Here is a 20,124-nt window from a genome sequence, read left to right as displayed (position 1 = left end):
TGCATCCATTTTGAAAGAGACTCTTCAGAGTCTATCTGAAGAATAACATCTTGGATGCCATATCTGTAATCCCCTCTTTCAAAGTATGATCCTATTAAAGTAGCACAACCAATGGGAATCCAGGACAGTGTTTGTTAAGCAAACCTGCCCTTGGCCTGCAATGCCAAAGAGAGAGGGAGCTTCTCTACGGATTTGACTGTCGTGACAGGTAGTGAGAGAGAGAGACTGAGACAGAGAGAGGTGTATCACTGTATGTTATACACTGAAAGACTTTTGATATGTGAGAGAGAGAGAGAGAGAGAGAGAGAGAGAGAGAGAGAGAGAGAGAGTATGAGAGAGTAAAAAGAAAAAAATATTTAAAACAAAAGAACTCATGCTCATTAGCATCTTATTGTCGAATTGTCGAATAGTTTATTGATATATTGACACATATGCAGAGCCTGCATGACAGCAGTACACAGACATATTCAGCTACATCTACATGAAATTACGTGAACTCATGAGGAAATTTAAGTATTACAGTATTAGAGATGCATGCCAAGGACTGGGCTACACACCTAGACTGAACGTAGACAGTACTCCTTAGTGCTATGCATTATTTCAGATGAACATAATTAAATTTAAATGTCTGAGTTAAGGACTTATATTCACATAAAACACTCTCTCACAGGGCTAACCAACTGCTAACAATGAAAGATGTGTTGCAGGAAAATTACAGGGCATCAAGAGTAATAGATACAACATCTACAAGAAGTAGTCTAAGCAAAATAGTGTGTATAGTAATATTTTCACTTCACACACACAAAAAAATGGTTAATGACAAGGTTAAGCATCAGAGTAAATATAGCCTACAGAACTACAACCTTGAACATCTCCACAGGCACCAATTCCAAATGAACTTACAGGCTATGCTTACAGAGGAATCATGGAGGTAAACTAAGAATTAGCTAAAGACCTTTTGCTGGCCTAGAGGTCCACCCCTCAACTTCATGACCACTGTCCTCTTCTCTCTGTTTTGGAGCTGGTGGTTGAATCTGACTCAAGATATTGTCCAGCATCCTCTGTGCATTCAGGTACATGACATCATTAGCATTGCTCTCAAGGTTGACTGCACTAGCTCCTGTTCCCTTGTTTGAGCCAGTCTTCTCTAAATTGTAAGGGTTTAGAGGTACATCAGTGCCCCTCTGGGTCCCTAAGCTGAATGAATGAACTTCTGTGTGCAACCCCAAATGATGCTTTGTGGCCATAGGGTCATGACCTATAGCTTGGTCATCATCAGTCTTGTTATGGAGGGCTAAACCAATGTCAGCAACAGAAAATGGAAGGCGTGTTATGCCTGAGTCAGTGAAAGGTGGTCCCTTCGCATCCAGCTGCTGGTCTCTCTGAGTGTTTCCTGTAAAGCCATCTTGATCTGGTGCTGCACACTTCTCCTGTCCCTGTATCCATGGCAAAAATGCTGTGACCCTCTGGTGCCTGACCTCTGAGCCTCTCTCTCCAGAGTCTGGCCAATTTGATAATTTCTCATCCAGCTTCCCTGAAGGTGACTGGTTGTTCCTGCTCTCTAATTGGTTACTGTCCATAGACTGGCAAGGTGTTGCAGAGGAAAGCAAGAAACCCCTGAGTGCTTCTTGAGAGTTGAAATGCTTCTCTAAGAGCTCTTTTATCAAACAAGGAACCTGCAAAGTAGAATTTGAAATGGATTTTAATTCATTTTAATTAATCACTAACATCATTCACTAACCCACACTAGTACTGTTAGTACTGTTACTGTTAGTAATACTCCAAAAACTAGATAACCAGTTTCATATAAGGTTAATCAAGACTGTTGAAAATTTCCAAATATAACACTTCTGTATCTGTGTATCTGTTGGCCTGTTTGTCTCTATATGTTTTTACTAAGTATGCTTTTTTCTATTCTTACATTGAGGTTCTTCAAAGAGGTGATGGTGATCTGAGCTGAGTCCAGCTGCTTCGTCAGTTCCAGGATCCTCTGCAGAAGATACTTCCTCTCTGAGTTCATATTCTCAGCCTAGCAGAGAGAGATGATTACGTTAAGTGATTCTAATGATAACGGTGGTACAGCTACAAGGCACAGCTAAGCTTATGGAATAGCAAAAACAATTCAAAAACACATTAGCACAAAATCCCTATTTTTATACTGTATATTTTGTGAGGTCTTACAATGGACTGAATTTTTTGCTCCAAAACACCATTGGCCTGCTGTGAAGAAGCATAGTTCTCCTGAAGTCTGTAAGACAAATTTGAGGTGTAACCACAAGAGAATAACCATGACTTACATTAACCAATGAATAGCTCTTTCTTAATCCTTTTAAAAGACTTACTTCTTGAACTTCTCTTTGTAACTGGCTAATTCTGCCCGATTAGTCTGCAGATCTGCCTCCATGTTTTCAATGCAGGCCACCGTCTGAAGGAGCTTCTCGTGCAACTCCTTATTGTACTGCTCCAGCAACCTGCAAGGGCATCATTTAATCCATTTTATTAAAAAATGCTGCAAAATATAGACCAACTTGACGTTAATATCTTAAGGTTCCTTCAAAAGTCCAAATATGTACATAAAGTTAAAAGATCATTCTTATTTTCATTTGTCATTGCTATAAATCTGCTTCAAAACTACTTGTAGCACTGACAGAGAAACAGTGACAGAGGGAATCAATGTGCCTTAGGCTGGCTGGCAGTGTGGGTAGTGTGTGGTGTCCCAGTCATTAGAAAACTCTAGAATGTCCACAACTACAGAGAGCAAAATCAATAGGGTGTGAAATAACCACTGGAAAAAAAAAAACTCACAGAGCTCTGTCGATAGAACATACTGAATCCTGTGGAGAGAGAGATAGATTTGAGAGTTAGGCAAAGAGACAGGGGAATAAAGGGAAATCGCATTGATTTCTGGACTCGGGCTTCAGGAGAGACTATTGATTCTATCAGTTGGGTTAATGAAATGCAAGACAGGATGGAGGTAATCTTTATGTTTTAGCATTGCTGCTGTTTAGAGCCTATTACATCTCTCTGATCTGGGCACTGGCCAGTACATACTGAACACTTGGAAATCTGCTTTGGACAAAAATGTCTGCTAAATGAATAAATGTAAATGTAATGTAAATATACACAACTTAACTATTTCTTTATAAACACACTGCAAAATGGCTGGAAAGCCACTTCAAAGTCTAAATAAGCAAGGAGCGTGAATTAAAAACAATAAAGATTATGGTGTTCTCACCCTGTGTGTTTTGGAGTGTCTCCTGTGTCCTGAGGATTTGTGTCGTTTCTCTGAACTTTTTTCAGAGCTTGGACTAGCAGAGGACTTGCTGGAATGAGACTCAGACTCAAGGCTAGTAGTCTTCATAGAGAGTTGGGAGCTCTTATGCTCCAATCCTGTGTGGAGGTGCCTGGAGGAGCCGACACTACCACGATGACCTTCTTTGTGCTTGACGTGATGTTGTTTCTGCTCCTGAAGAAGAGGTTCTGGACTGGTACTAGTGCCATCAGTAAGAAGTTGGCTATACTTCCTATGGTGCTGTTTATTCACTGTGGAACCTTGTCTTTCTGTAGTGGAGGGTTGTTTTGCATGACCAGGATGGTCAGAAGGAGGGTGGTGGCATGAGGGATTGGACGGGTGGTGAGTGTGGTTGTGTTTGCCAGAGTGGCACCTTCTCTGCGAGCGGGAATGTGAACTTGAATCGGTGCTTGTTTTTTCAGAATCCTGATTCTTAATCTTGGTATGCTGTTGTTTGGCTGAGGGAACATCTTCCTTTCCCTGTTTAGCCATCTTCAAAGGCTGCTTGCGCTCCTCATGAGGTAATTTTGGGGATGTGGATGTGGGCGTGGATGTGGGGCTGACACCCAGAGAGCTGAGCCTTGAGGGGCTGATAACCTGTCGTGTGATTTCATCCAGGAAGGCAGAGAACTCAAGCTTTCCTCTCACAAAGTTCTCCTTTGCTGCATCAAGGGCTCCTTGTTTGGGGGCAGTGACTTGTACCCTGGTGGAAAGCACCTCCATGGACTTGGCCTTCCGGAAGTTTCCCTTCTGCACCGCTGCTGTCCCACCATCTTTGTTCTTAAGAATGCCTTTGGTGGGAAGCTGGGTAGAGGATGCAGCCTTTTTTGGTTTGCCCATGCCTCTCACTGTCCTTTCTGTTTCATCATCAAAGGCCAGACTCTGGCCAAGGCTTGCAGTCTTGTACAATGGCCCATGATCTATTTGATGAGTTCTCCCACCTCCACCTGAGGAACGAGCACTGCCTGTGCTCTGTAGGAGTCCCTCCTCACTCTTACTATGGCCTCGATGGAGTTTTGGGAACCCCGGGCCTCTTGGGGAAGAGGGTAGGTGTTGCTGTAGATGGACAGGATTTTGTGATTTCTTCTGGTGAGGGGTCTGGCTCTGAAAAAATACTGGGTCCCTCGTATTAAATTCCATATCCTCAGATTCCTCATCCCTGTACTTGGGCCTTGCCTCTGGGATGTTGGAGCAAGACAGGGAATGCTGCGGCTTGGTGCCATGTGTGAGGTATGTCTCATCGTCCAAGCTGGGCTCCGAAGCCCACATGGAAGAGGAATAGGATGAGGCTGAAGAGGTGAGGCTGGAGGATGATGCCTTAAAAAAGGAGTGATGGTGTCCATAGTGGTCTGCGGCATGCTCCCTGTTACCATGGAAGTGAAAATGTGATTGAGAATCTGGGTGATGGTACTAATGGCTGTGTTTGTTCTGGTTCCTAACTGTTCCCTGACTGGGACATGATCACATGATATGAGTAATGGTGAATATCACTGAATACATACTTTTGCTCCTGGGGAACAAAGGAATGTTCTGACTATCATTTGCCAGTGTATTACACAGAACGGATACAAATATAAACACAAGAGCTACATGAAGATAATTGCAGAACTTGCAGGAACGCCAACATTTATAGGTCTTAACAGGGTGTTTGGCCACCATGAGCCATCCGAGCAGCCCCAGTGCAACCTGGTATAGATTCCGCAACTGTCTGGAATCCTGCTGGAGGCATTCAACCCCTTTCCAAACCGTGACAAATTTCATCATTTTTGGTGTTTGGTTTACCAGTGGTGAAAAATACTGTTTCAGACTTCGCTCCAGAATCCAACATAAGTTCTGGACTGGGTTAAAATCTGGTGACCAGGACAGTCATACCACGTTATTTACATTGTTTTAACGTTTAGAAAATCATTTGGTTACCTCTTGTGCTCTGAGGGCCTGGGCATTGTTATCCTTTAAGGCAACACTTCTATTAGCATTTCCCCTCTGTGAAGTTCCTGAGTGACTGCTCTTGATGTAAGTGCTTTTTCAGACCTCATATTGGCATTGGCAGAAAGCTTATTCAGAACCACTCATCTGTTTTGCCTTGCAATCTGAACCAATCCACAAACATTACTACTGAACAGTATGTATTTTCAGTCTCAGTAAACACTTGGTGACAGCTGTCCCTCAGACTTTCATACCAGCAACTAGTCCCTAATTAATTTTCAGCAAGTTAATCAGCCGTCATTACTGAAACTCCTGCCAAATTACTCTGAAAAATCATCCCTTCTTTCAGAGTCACTGAAATCCTTTCCTTCAGCCATGGAAGGTAACTAGACCAACTCAGCAGTTCCTTTATGGCTCTGTGCGTGGGTTAGTTGGTGATTCTCTAACTGAAGAACCACACCTATGAGGAAGCAGCGGTTTTCAAAGCATTTTGCATCTCTTATTAACGCAAATATTTTATTTTGGCTAGGTTGTCATTAGGGCTATGTGCTTCGTGATGAAATGTTTGTGTTTCTGGATTGAACCAAGTTAACGTTTTACTTATATATAATTCTTATGAATCTAATAAGTACCTGTGTAATCCACGAGGATGGTCCTGTTCGCGATGGTGATGATGGTGATGATGATGATAGTGCTGATGTTGTTGTTGAGGGTCACGGTGGTGATGCTTCCGGACTTTTACCTCGTCTTCAGTGTGAGCGCGCACGGGCTTAAAATACTTTTCCATCCCTCCTCATTCACTGTCCACTCATGTAATCAACAAAAGTTCTACGTATTACGTGCTTTTGGTTGCGCTGTGCTACGCGTGCCTACAGATTTGCCTTATTTCTACTGCAAAAAGTAAAGTTTCGTTCTCCGCTGTTCCAGTCGACTTAACAGTATCTCATTCTAACTGACAGTAAAAATCACTGTATGACTGTGACACCACGATTCCTGAATGAGAGACGATACGAAAGCACAACGATGGAAATGCGTGCCCCAAATTCACACCGTCACTCAATAGCCATCAGTGATGTAATTATACTGTATTGAACTCAGTGAGAGCGTGAGACAATTGTCCTCATGGTTAGGCAACTGTTCGGAACATAATCGATCGTGAGTGTAAAGCCAGAACATGGAGGTGGTAGCTTGCACTTTTAATGACATTGGGATTCCCTATTACATCACGCATACTGAATTATGATATGCCTGTCGAATGGAGGCTCACAGAGTACATACAGTGTGTAGTGAATCCCAGATTTAGATTATCAGTTTTTAGCGAGGCCTACTGAGTTGTGTAGTGGGATAACATTCCACAAACCAGGGCCCCAAATACTACTGTACTCCGAAAAGTTTCTACTTGCATGTCTCTAATTCATATCAATCAGATTATTTGTATTAGCTGTTTGTGACATTTGTGACGCTACTTTTATGACACTTAAGTCAGATCTGTTGGTGAAATGACAAACATGATTGAATTTGGTCTAATGGATAAACTTCGTTTTTATTCTAAATGCGCAGCACATTTTGCAGGCACAAAACAGGCCGTGCTAAATAAATGATGAAATATTTAACCTAAGATAAATTATTTTTCTTATTAACCACACTTCAGACATTAACATGTCGAACAATCTCTCTCTTTATAATACTAAAATAATCCTTTTGCCTTTGCCCTTACAGTATTTTCATGACCCAGGCAGATCGGCAGGGGGCGTCCAGGCGCCACTGACCCTTATAAAGAACAATATGCAGTGAACACAATGGTATGCGAGGAGAGCGCAACTCTAATCCATATCTATCCTGTATCCATAGGCTACAATTGTCCCACCTGCATCCGACCGTTTGAACGCTACTTCGGACACCTTGAATCATTCGAAATTATTTGTCTCTCTGAGCCATGTCTAAACTTCAGGCAGTCCTACGCCGATAACATATCGATAACACTATTTCCAAAAGTGTTTAATACTTCATTTCGTCTTTATTTTGTGAACTTTTGATTCTTATGTGGTGATCCAACAGTCACCTTTAGTGAATTTCCCTGTTCCGATAATTGCAAGATGTTCGTGACCGTTTTAAGGACTCTGCTGCTTACCGTAGTTTGGTGGCAAATATGGCTGCGTCTGTGGATGTACACGTACGAATTTGTGAACAAGAAATAATCAAATATGACTTGGAAATAAAAGCTCTCATTCAGGTATGACTGAATGATAAATGGCTCCATTTCTAGAATAGATAGATTTTTTGTGGTTTTAATGCGTAAGCCTATCTCTTTAATTTTATGGACGGCAATACTTTACCTAACCAAAAGCGAGGAGGCGAGTGTTCATGCAGGTTGTGAAAGATACGTAATGTGTATATGTTGTCAATTAAAGTGACAGATTAAAGTCAGGTTATGATCCACCACTTTATTTTCATATCAGACCTCAAAACCCCAAACCTCTCTGTTTTTTGGCGTTCATATCGGATCAAATCTTAGAAAACCACCGCGATGCACCATGGGAAGTGTAGTAAGACATGGTGTCACAAAATTGAACATGGTCGGAACCAGTCTGCCAAAACGAGTAATTTGAAAAAGTAAATAAAAATAAATAAATAAAATATTATGGATTTCTTCCCTATTTTACAAACAACTGCTTTTTGTGCTACTGGTGCGTGCGTATGCTGCAGAGCTTTAGTAATGACCCGCGTGATTATGCACATCTGTTAAATTCTGTATCACAGACGAGGCAAAATACTTCACGATCTTGAGTCTTGGTATTTGGATAGGAAATAACTTAACACTACTGTCGTCTTGTAGACAGACACTCCTCACATGTCACTGCCTTTCAGTGTTACACTGCACCCTGAACAGGGGGATTATCCGTAGTTTTAAGTGGTGTTCGTGGGAAAGAAGAAGATGGGGGGGAAAAAAGGTCGTAAATTCCCTCACATTCAGTGATTTGTTATGATCTTTGCGAGTAGCCATTGTAAACACAAAATCTGGAGTGCTGAAATAGGTGTCTTTCCCCAATGGCCCAGCAGGATTGCATATTAGATTTTAATCTAATATTCTAACATTTTACCTAACATTTACTCAGAGGGTAGACTGGTCTTTAAAACATAGTTCAAACATATAAATGTTTAAAGTGAATAAAAAAATAAATTCTCATGTATGGTAGGATAGCCCTTTAGGTGATTTTCATTGCCATTGTCTGTTTCTGTTTTGAAAAAGGATGTCAGCGAATGCACAGGCCCACCAAGTACACTGAATGATTTAAACTACAAAGTAAAGGAGAAATTTAGCCAACTTAGGCAACGGATTGAGGTAAGAGACAAATCTTTTTTATTTTGCGCTCAATACCAGTTTGAATAAAATCGAATAAAATTCATCAAGTGTAAGAACGTTGTATTTCGCCTAACAGGATCTAGAACAAATGGGAAAGGAACAGGACAGGGAGTCAGACAAGCAAGCCTTACTCAGTCAAGCGGAGGGACATCGGAAGCAAATGCTCAGGTGAGCTCTGAAACAAAGAGCAGCAATCGAGGTCATTTTATTCTCCCATTGCATTTAAACAGGCTTATAAACACACACACACACACACACACAATTAGATATTTCAGTTGAAATAAATGCTTCCAGACTATAATGTATATGTATATGTTCTGCTAAAGAAATCAAGGACAGACTAAGGAATGTTTTACCCTGCTAATAAAAATGTGTGCTTGCCTTAGTAATCAGACAGCATGGAGAAAGGCCAATCTGGCCAGTAAAATATCCATCGATAAGCTGGAGAAAGAAGACCTGCTCCATGGGGGAGACACTGTGGTGAGACAGAGGTGAGCTGGGAACATGCAGCAGAAAAATGAATTACAGGGATCTGTGCTTTATTTGACATATGCACCTTTTCTCTATTTTTACAAGGTTGTGTGCTCTTTCTTAAGCTATTCATCCTAGAGCAGGAGTGTTTTAGGCTGTGTGCATTTTGGATATCTGTTCACTTACCAATCGCAAGTGTTGTAATTCTTGTACAATATGCTGTAACAACGGACTAAATTATAGGTTTTGCCCCACCTCTGCAACACATATAGAATGCAGAATGGTGAGAATGATGACAACTCTTTTTGTCCAATCAGGAAGCTAACCAAAGAGAGCCTGGCTCAAACGTCCAGTGACATCACGGAGAGCCTGATGAGCATCAGCCGGATGATGTCGCAGCAAGTCCAGCAGAGTGAGGAGACCATGAGCACTCTCGGTGAGTTCAGCCTCAGTCTTTAGAAAAACCAAGCCCAGTTATGGCGTGAGCATTTCAACTGGCAGCCATATAAGGGCATTCATTGATTTCAGTTTGTCATCTTCGAGTGTGACCAGAGCACTGAAAATGTATTGTGACCTTAAAATGCTGCTGGCTGATTGTGGACGAAGGCGTGGAAAAAACCTCCATAAAACATGATTCGCCACATTTCCACTGAGCACTTGTAGCATCTGGGTTGTTCGCCCTCTCACTGCCTGACAGCAGTGACTGACAGTCAGAGACTAATGTTGCAAGTATCATGATGCAAATAGCACTCTCCGTCACTTGATGATGCTACACAGCTCATAGAGAAAACAAGAGGCATGATTGGCTTTATACGCGTCAGAGGAAAAGTATGTTAGCCATGCTCACCTCGTATAATATTTCAGTTTGAGGAAAAGATTGACGCACATGAACAAAAAAAAGAAAAAGACGTTACATCTTATTATAGCCGGTAATTGTGGTGCCACTATTCCCCCACCGAGGCCTCTGCTATCCTGTTTAAATTTGATTAAATACACACACACATACACACAAATACACAAACACACACTGTTTCTTTTCTCCCTTTTTATAGCCACTTCCTCGAGAACCGTGCAGGAAACCAATGAAGAATTTAAAGCCATGACAGGAACCATACAGCTGGGGAGAAAGCTCATCACAAAATACAATCGGCGAGAACTCACGGACAAGCTGCTCATCTTCCTGGCTCTGGCCCTCTTTCTCGCCACTGTACTCTACATCCTAAAGAAAAGACTCTTCCCGTTCCTTTGAGGGGAAAAAAGGCATTAAATGTCAAGCAGAGCCTGACTTGACTAGCCCGACAACTATCTTCAAATTGGTCTTCTGCGTCAGTGTGCAGCTGATGGAAAGGAACTGCGTTTTACCATGTCTTATTATTTATTTTTATGTTTGTTCTTACTGTCTGACCTTACTCTTGTTGTCTCTGGGACCCTTCAGTCTCTCTTACAATAAGTGACCAAGTTTAGTTGCCTTTTTTGGTTAGTAACTGACCAAAGTTACTCACTATACCCTCTCTATGTAATCATTCCTATATGTTACAAGCATTCCATTGTAGATGCACGCTAAAGCAACTGTCGCTTTAGCCACATAAATTGAAATTATAGTGTCTTATGGATGACTGATTATGCTTAAGAAAAATGAAACGTTCCCTAAATTGTATAGGTTAAACAAGACAAAACTGAACAAAATACACCTACTCATTATTCTTTGTCTTGCATTATAACACAGGAATTACTAATCTTTCCTGTAATCCGTAATAGATAATATTTACAACAAGTTACAACAAGACATTATAGACTCATTTCATGTTTCATGTACTGTCATTTAATATCATGTGCAATTAAATGAATGGCTTCTAATTTGATTTAGGTTTCAAAGTATATAATTTCATATTTTATCAATTATTTATGGATTGTCTTGAAGTTTTGTGATGTACACAACTTCTCTAAGTTAATTATTTCTGATAATCATTTATTTCCAAGAGGACATCAAAATTAAAACATCTGAATTAAAGGATACTTTTCAGAAGAAACATTTTGCAGTGTCGTATGGTGTTTTGTTATGACACATCCACAGATTCATGCAACACTTTCCCTCTTGGCTCGTGAAGTGTTGTTATTGACCTATTTCTCTCCATCAGGTGCTGCAAACCACATCTAGAGCAGATACTGCATGCTGTCACACGGATACCTACGATGTGACAGGATGTTTGGATGACTTAAAGTCATGTCTTGTGTCTCTGTGGGGTTTTAAAATGGCAGGTGTTCTGCACTGTGGTAAAGAAACGCAGTACCCGAAAAGCTCAGAAAGACTGTGGCTGTAATCACAGCACAGCAGATAGAGAGGCATGCGTCCCTGTCTTTTCTCCGATAAGACCCGGAAAAGCTGATTATTCCAACCCTTTCCCCCTGCTCTGTTTTTTTTTTTCCTCTCTCTGTCTGTCTTTCTCTCTCTTTCTTTCCACTGTGGGTGGAGGATGAAGCTGGCTATTTTAGGAGGGGTGCGTGTTTGTTATCTGACTTGTTCCTTTCATCGCCTCTGACTAGTTGCCACAAAGTGTAACTGACCTTTCTGTCAACCTTACTGTGGCCTCATCACAGATGTGAATATGCTTCTCATTTGAAGTTATTTTTCTCACTCAATAACTGTGCTGTGTTGTAACTGTCACACACTTAATAGGCGTTTTGTTTGAAATGAGATCTTTTCAAGGGATGAGGTTTAGAAGGTGAGCCATGTTTGCTGATATGAGTGGAGAGACAGCAGAGATGCCCAAGGACTTTCTCTTACTCGTTTTAAGTGGCAGCAAATATGTCTCTCCTATTTCCCGTGCATACATGTGGCAACACTTGCTGCCGTGCGCCTTACTCCTGTGTCAAGCAAGTTGAGTAAGTTTGAACACTAAGCGCTGCACTCTTGTGGTGTCAATCAAATGTAACTGAATTTAGAATATTACAAATATGTTTTGGTTTCTGCTCTGGAGCGTATTTGCTTTGTGCTTTGATCATTATTTCCACTGTAAAACCTAAGGAATCATGTTCAGCTGGAGTGTTCAATTCAAAAAGCGCTAACCTGATGGACAGCCCGAACTCTGTGTACCTGGCGAGGCATGCATCTTTCGCCGGGCTTGACTCTTACGACGAGAGACAAAGAAGTATGGCATCCACTGGGTGATTGATTACAATGAAAGAATAACAAATTACTTGGTTGAACGTCCCATTTAGGTTAAAATGTTCATAACGATGACCTGTCAAATTAAAATGAACCTAACAAACCAGGCGTGAAAATTGTCACTTTGTATAAAAACGCTTAGGTTCTGAATTATGTTACAGTTGGACACAGGCTCGAATACTTCTTCACGTCTTTCCATCATTAATGATGCACTGTGAGGCCTAAACGGTAGTCTTAATAGATGCTTGAACAAGGAGCAGATGCCCTCCCCCCCCAGCTGACAGTTCTTTTAAAGGCCGATTTCAAAATGTCCAGTGTATGATTTATAGCTGTAAATCGTAGTTAACAAACTACCCTTGCAACATTTTGAATGGAGTCATATTGCACTGGTTTTCGGGTTATAATTTGTGGACTATGATTTGTGTGTGAGGGAATATATAACGTCTACAAAATTTTCCTCTCAGCACAACGAAAAATTATGTTTTTTATTTAATTAGTTTTAGGTTTTCGATGACATCCTAATGAGTATCCGGAATGGCGACAGGTGAGTTGTTACTTCAAGTAACTTAGTTTTTAAAGGGCATGGCGTGCATGTGTGGCCGCTGTGGTGTAAACTGGGATGTAACATTTCATCTGAGTAGGTCTAAAGCTTGAAGGATTTGAATAACAAGGACTAAGACAATTCTATGTTTCTGTGGTACTTAGAGCTAAATTGGTGAACTGGTTTAAATATATTTCCTGTAATTTCGTACACTGAAAGCTTATCGGCACATTAAACCTTCCACAAATGGTTTTCGAATTATTTATTCGTTTCACCTCGTGACAATCGCTGCTATAGGCCACTAAAATAGCTATTATCCGGATAAATATGCTTAATATTTATTAAAATGGAAGCTTGGAATAATAATAATAATCATCATCATCATCATCATCATAATAATCATAATCATAATAATAATAATAATAATAATGCATTTTATAAAAAACGAAAAGTTAAAAGTAATCGAAGATGTTATTTGGGTAGTTTGAATCGTTCTGCTGTTGCACGTATGAGGAGAGAAATGATTGCAGTTGCAACTCATATTTGATATTTGAATTGAAATGATTCGCCTCGGATTTCTTCACTTCATGCCATTTATTGTGTTCATATATTTTGCATTCACTTGACAGACTGAAATAATGTACTTCAAGTAAAAATATTGTGTCTTCGAAACAAAAATTAATAATACCACCAATTTAAGCTGTGGATTTATTTACAATGCTTCTAACTCTCTTCTCCAGCTGACAAACTTACATTGGCTACGTGTCTCTAAATTTCTTAGTTGTAATAAGGGAGGTATGCTATGTATTACTGGCTCAGTTCTACAAAGTTTTGCTAGCTTTCTGAATTTAGTTTTGTGCATGATTGTCTTGTGCTTGTGTCTGAGATATCCTATTTGCATTCACGCACAACTACTATTCAACTTGAAGTTAATATTTAGATTAGTTACTTAGAAAAATGCAATGTCTGGAGAAAAACAATGAATAATCTTCTTCACACTACTTCTTTCAACGGTCCACACATCCCCAATTCACCACTGGTCACTTTGGCCATATGGGTCCACTCTGAGCAGTCACCCAAGATTAACTACAAAGCAAATAACCTATTTCAGTGATCCGTGTTAAAGAAAAAAAATCTACACATAATGAGATACATTTTAGACGATGGTATTCAAAGAGAAGAAAATATTCTTTAACTTTGTGACACCAGTACCCGTCATTTTTACGCCTGGGGCTTAGTGTAAATTTCCATGTACCGTAGAATTAAAGAGATTATATTTATAGCAAAATTATTAGTACGTTATGCTGTTATTGTTGACTTTTGAATTTCATGAAATGGGAATCAAGCGCACATTCAGTTCTTGCGATTTTGGATAATACGGCTCATTTCGGTTTATTAGGCAATCGAATCTTTCACCAGGCTCGTATTCCATGTAGTGAGGACACTCCGCAGCTTGACTGAAAAGATGTTTGAACATTGTTTAGATCTCCAACTCCATAGTTCATGTGACTGGTATTTGTGGAGGAGGGCTGAATAGAAGGCACGGTAGCGGCTGCAGGATAGTTGCAAGTATAGTTTGTGCTGCCAGGACTCTGGAAGTTACTGAAAGCAGGATAGGTGGTGTTGTAGCTGAAATGGTTTATTCCCATATTGTATGAGGTGCTGTAAGTTGAGGTGTCTCCAAGACATGGCTTTCCGTCGCGAACTAATACTGGCACTGAAATGCGCCTGGGAGGAGGGATGCCCACCATCTCCAGGGTCTGATCCTGACGCTGTCTCTTGCATTTGTAGCGCCGGTTCTGGAACCAGATTTTAACTTGTGTGGACGTGAGCTTGAGCACGTTGGCCAAGTGGTCTCTCTCGGGAGCTGACAGGTATTTCTGCTGTTTAAAACGTCGCTCCAACTCATACACCTGCGCTTGAGAGAATAGTACCCGAGGTTTTCTTCTTTTCCTCTGTTTAGGCCGCACTGTCTCATCCAGTTTAAGTTCGTCTCCAAGACCCTCTTGTGAGCAGCTGACATCTAAGTAATTTAAAATAAAAATGTATTGAGTAATTATTTTTGCTTTTCTTTGGGCTGTTCATGTTTATACATCAAAGTTTAAATCTCTGAATAGGTGTTAGAACATTTTGAAACACCATGGAGCAGAGGGGGTTATTAGTGTTCGAACAACAATATTAAACACAATTCAGCACTATTCATGTTAAAACTAACACAACAAAGAGTTACAAATGAAACTAGGAGTTTTGCCTGCACGTCCTAAAACATGAGCACAACCTTCACAGTTTGACATTGACCAGTACGTGACAAAACGTGATAAAACACGGTAAAGAATTTACTTAAGTTTTGCAGGTGTCAGAAAGAACCAGTCCTAAAGGCTTTGGGTGGAACATTTTTAAGAATCACTCAGTCTAAAATCTTCCTGACGAGATTGCTTTTTTCTTAAAATGACGTTCACACTAGCAACTTTTTATTAACCGAGTATAGATTCTTAATAACATCACCTTTTCTCTCTTTTTGTTCAAACGTCAGATCAGTCTTTGCCTCTTTGACTAGATCCATTTCTAAGAAATTCTTCCCATAAAAGGTAGCTGCGACATTCAGAGAAGTGGCTCTGGTGCCTTTGACGTCTTGCTCGTCTTCACCGAACAGAGAAGCTCCAGATGCAATCTCCAGGAAAGGTTCTTGTTTGAATGTGGACAGCATGCATGATGAGGTCGGAAGGGCAGTGTCTAAGCGCTGTGACATTTCCAAAGAGACCATGTCCTCATGATTTTGCTCAAGGTTCAGAATATCCTTTACTGAGAAAGGAGTGGAAGTCATTTGGCTTGAAAACATTGTGATTTAATAATTGTAATCTTTCTTCCTTGTCCGGGGCAATAAAATTAGTATAGAAAAATCTTCAAGTTTATCCAGTTGAAGCACAGTTTTCTTTTATTGGGATAATGTTGGGAAAAAGTGTTCATCCTTGAAGTTCTAAATTCAAGAGTTCTATGTCAGGACTGTGGTATACAGTAGAACGGAAGGAGGGGCATTTCAGCTCCATATAAAAAGTGGTGGTGCTTCCCATTGGCTAGACCATTTTCAGTGACGCGGTACTTCACAATTCCATTTCAAACATCAAAACCTACCACCAGGTTTAGCAACTTGGCTCACACACACTGAGACAAGATATTTCATTTATTTTCAGGCTGGTATTTTTTGTCATATTAAGATTAGATTGATCCCGTAAGGTTCTTCTTCGTGTCTCTGTATTTCTCATACATTTCAACAAATATATTAAACGACTAAAGAAGACTCAACACGCAGTCGAGGGTCGGTGGAGCTCAGTCTAGTGCATTCACCTACCCATCCCGACCGAGAGGCTAAAACAGTCCGTATTCCTGCATGGATGTCAGACTCAAAAATTGACCAAGTCAGTTTTCATAGAGGTCATTATTAAAATATGTGAAACGGGACATTGATGTATGGCTATTTGGTTGCATGTCAAAGGCTTTTTGGCTCTATTTTCGTGTTACTGTTGCGTACAGGCCCATATTATATTGTGAAATGGGCTAAACAGCAATGTTTGATCTTGTTTGACTTAACACATTGGAGGCACATAAACCTTCCATATTGCATTGACCTTTGACATGGATTGTGCCCCAGTTCTATAAGAATTTTAAGCAAAGAAAACGTGCATTGTCTTTTCAAATGGAGGTTGCATGCGGATCCTTTTAATTCACACCTCTGACATCGGAGGTTATTTTTGTTTGAACTGGACAGAGATGATTCTAGAGGAAATAATCACTCTGAGGCAACAGGTTGCTGCATTACTGGAACCTGAAACTCACAGTTACAAACCCAACTGTCTATTATTGAAAGATGGTGCCATTTGGTTCGTTATCAAGGCATGATAACAGATAACACCCAGCCACCATCCACCCAAACTGAACGGCAGCATAATGTGTCTTCACCGTATTTATGCCATATATATAGAATTTTTTTTGTTTTGTTTTTTTGTTGTTGTTGTTGTTTGTTTTTTTTGGTTTTGTGTTTTTTTTTTCAAAATTCCTGAAACAGTTCTGAACATTTGACAGTCATGGATTACGCTTTTACCGCTAAAACTGACAACCTTCTATGTGTTTAGCTTAATTTAGCTTAATTGACTTTTATGTAGTATTTGTTTCTTTTAACATGTTGCATATAAAATATAAAACTGACCCGGCGCCCTTGCAAGTTTCTTGTGACGCATGGAAATCAGGGTGATGCGTAAGAAAAATGAGACTGTATGGTTGCTCTGAACGAAGAGGAGCACTGTTATTACTCATCGGTGATGGCTATGTCGGCCGTTATAGGAGACAGACAGTATTATCGTTTGTTTTATCTCTAGCGTTTAGTGCCTCAGAATTAATGGTCCCCTTGTCTCCGTCCCGGCGTTGATGTTTATAGTTTTGAAGCAAATTTGCGCGCCTCAGCACCAAAATGGGCATCGCTGATAAATGAACGTAGGCACTTTTGTGGAAGAGAGAGTCAACACTGCCGTGTCTATCCGAGCAATAATTAGTGAAGTAAAGTAAACTCACGGCACAGCTTATGGAAACTGCGTTTTATCAAGATGATATATTAACCGTCTTCCCACCCTCATTCACGGAGGGCCACAGTCATTGGTGACACTATTTTCAAAGGACGTTAAGTAAGATTTCTCTATGACAAGCTGTCTCGGTTTGGACGCAATTTTTTTGCATGTTGTGCTAATTACTTTACGGAATATTTGTGCAATTATTGGTGGTTTATGGGGAACCTGAAGCTAGCCTATATAAATTGAAATTCTGTAAGCTATAGAATTAGAGCTTGACCCATAAATATAGCCCGAATGAAGAGGAATATTTATTTTATTCACTTAAGCATATATTTTACACTTAAACATAGCCTCCATCACTGTTTCTATCTTAATCTGTCCCGTATTTCAACAGTGTGTTTGCAGCGCAGATAAAGATGTGGATAAGAGTTCTTAAAAACTTCCTCTGGGAGGACATATCGAGAATATTATCTAGCTAAGAGGCGAAATGGGTCGAAGTACGTTATCTAAATTAGTCCGTGACCATTCTTGCAGCACGGCGGCATGTCGGCCAGACGCCAGGCGTATTAAAACCAGGGCTGGTGTCTTTCCGCAGTTCTTGTGGCTTGTCAGTCATATTGACCAGAAGCCTACGAACCTTCTCACCTTCCTAATGAAAGCTAACTACCCTAATTAGGTCAAATCAGACAAGATGAGCGCTGTTAGATAAGATAACAATTTTCTTTCCGACCAGTGGAAACTAACCTTTGAACAGATTTACCGTTACATATATTCTTTCTCTTTTCACTCTACCGACAGGGTTCCCCATACAGATACCAAATCGTAACAATAAACAATATTATTTATATGGTAATTTACGGTGCAGGATAATGCAACTATGACAGAATGCCGATCTTCTCTCCTAGTTTGTCCATAATTAGTGACAAATTGGTACTTTACGCTTAAATTGGCCTAATACTCCCGTGGGGTGGTAGGGACACCTGAGGTAATGCAAAACTGTGCATTCCCACTAGAGCCCCAAAATTGTCGACTTCTAAATTAATTAGAAAAGCCCTCTGGGCGAATGTAACGATTTTGGCTCAGTTTATGTAACAATTTATTCAGCTGTCTTATGTCCTGAAGTGGTTTTAACATATGTTGGAGAAAACTTAAGGACATTCCTCAGGCAAGACATGAATTAACAAGTTGTCAAAAGTTCAAGGACAGAATCACACTCCAGATGTCCTTCATATCTGTCTCTGTCTGCATTTTTAAAATACAGTTAACACCTAACATTGGTATTGTGTCGGGTAGGATTACACTGATGTCATTATTTATGGAATAGCAGTAACCGCGACAGCCTTGACCAACAGTCTTACTGTAGTTCAGCTTTGCTTTGTTTTGACTTCCTCATATTTCTTTTGAAGTGTGGTTTATGATTCAAATTGTGTGTCCAAAGATGACCCCCAGGATTTTTCACTGGAGCTTCTTAAATCTGATCATTTCTTCTAGTCTACCATCTACTACTATATGCATGGTTTTAATATTCACAGCTCTCATCTCCCACTTTCTTTATTCACCTGATTGTTTTCTTATTGAAAAATAATTATGCTGGAAATGTTCCTGAAAGCATAGAAAGCAACTGTAATTGACCACTCAAGCATATTCTATAGGCACAGGTTATGTATACTATTTACATACAAGCACAAAACTCACTCTCTTCTCTTTCATTTCCACTCGTCAACCCAAATATCACTCATGATGCAACCATAATCCATCACACAAGCATAGTGGTCAGGATACATTTAGCTATGCATATTAAATGCACTGAAGTATGAGGATACCACCACATGAATTATTTTGACTGTTATTTATACAATCACCACTGTATCGCTCTTCATCATATTTGTCGATTAAATACAGATGAACTTCAAAACTATCCTTTTTTTTACATTTATTTTATCTCTCATAACTCCACTTCCACCAAGTTATTCCCACTTTTTACTGACACAAGTATCTCAATGTCGTTGAACTACCTTCGGAAAAGCTGCAAGATTTTGATACAAAGATCTGAGTTATTTTTGGTTAGTCATCATAACAGTTGAAAGAGGTCCTGCTCTTCAAATGTCTGTTTTGTTTTGTTTTGTTTTTTTTCATGTTAACCCAAACTTTGTTTTCAGTAACTAAAACAAAGAGAGTTTTTTTTTTTTTTTTGGCTCCACAGCAATGGGAGTTATTCTTTTCCTCCTCTGCTCTTGTTGAGAAGTGTGGCTGAGGACTGGTCAGTGTATCAGTGAACACACAGTAATATGATTGCCCCCTAAGGGAGTCCAGTGCTCTCTGCTCTGTAAGAACTGTAGACATTGTTGTGACTCCCAAGTCCTAACTGAAGAGATGTTCGAGCTCTCAGATTTCAAAGTTTTTAAAGTAAGACAGTGCACAGAAATGAATCATATTGGAGGTATACTCTTGTAGCAGGACATCTCTGCTTGCAATGAACTAGTGTCATATAATACGACCCAGCAAAATTTTGGAGTGATACCACAGCGTTAGTCTCTGTCCAGGGCTGTCATAGCTTAAGAAATATTTTGGCTGGGTAGTGTCTTTTGGAGAGAAAGCAGTAATGGCTATAGTCTCTGACTTGCTGTGGGCTCAGTGTTTATGTTAGCAGAGCAAAGTTCTCTCTTCTCCGGCTAAACAAAGACCGAAAACAAAGCAGCTGTGAGTATGGTGTGAATTTTTATGATTTGCATTTAACAATAAACCAGTACACCATTTTTACTCTTTAAAAGCAATATTTGGAAGGGATCCACACTCAGAATC

At 40.1% G+C, this 20,124-nt stretch overlaps 3 protein-coding genes across 4 annotated transcripts; 1 reads left to right on the top strand and 2 right to left on the bottom strand.

Annotated features, from left to right (window-relative positions):
• Positions 1-947: 947 nt before the first annotated feature.
• Positions 948-5,235, bottom strand: LOC115804989 (uncharacterized). The gene is made up of 7 exons (XM_030765476.1): positions 5,210-5,235; positions 3,236-4,655; positions 2,806-2,834; positions 2,343-2,471; positions 2,182-2,248; positions 1,922-2,029; positions 948-1,676 (listed from the first exon to the last, which is right to left on the bottom strand). Exons 1-7 carry the CDS (start codon positions 5,233-5,235, stop codon positions 948-950), a joined length of 2,508 nt encoding a protein of 835 aa, XP_030621336.1.
• Positions 5,236-7,361: 2,126 nt separating this feature from the next.
• bnip1a (BCL2 interacting protein 1a) lies at positions 7,362-10,968 on the top strand. 2 transcript variants are annotated; one of them, XM_030766014.1, is made up of 6 exons: positions 7,362-7,451; positions 8,469-8,561; positions 8,659-8,750; positions 8,969-9,073; positions 9,371-9,489; positions 10,106-10,968. In XM_030766014.1, exons 1-6 carry the CDS (start codon positions 7,368-7,370, stop codon positions 10,300-10,302), a joined length of 690 nt encoding a protein of 229 aa, XP_030621874.1. In that variant the 5' UTR covers positions 7,362-7,367; the 3' UTR covers positions 10,303-10,968. The 2 variants fall into 2 exon arrangements, with proteins under 2 accessions (XP_030621874.1, XP_030621873.1); XM_030766013.1 differs by lacking the exon at positions 8,969-9,073 and having other exon boundaries at positions 7,368-7,451.
• Positions 10,969-14,172: 3,204 nt separating this feature from the next.
• On the bottom strand, positions 14,173-15,599 carry nkx2.5 (NK2 homeobox 5). Its single transcript, XM_030766729.1, has 2 exons — positions 15,266-15,599; positions 14,173-14,783 (listed from the first exon to the last, which is right to left on the bottom strand). The coding sequence occupies exons 1-2, from the start codon at positions 15,597-15,599 to the stop codon at positions 14,173-14,175; spliced, it is 945 nt and encodes a 314-aa protein (XP_030622589.1).
• Between the last annotated feature and the right edge of the window lie 4,525 nt (positions 15,600-20,124).

This window comes from Chanos chanos, chromosome 2 (genome assembly GCF_902362185.1).
Source record: "Chanos chanos chromosome 2, fChaCha1.1, whole genome shotgun sequence".
Taxonomy (NCBI): domain Eukaryota; kingdom Metazoa; phylum Chordata; class Actinopteri; order Gonorynchiformes; family Chanidae; genus Chanos; species Chanos chanos.
This window is presented reverse-complemented; position numbering and strand designations above follow the sequence as displayed.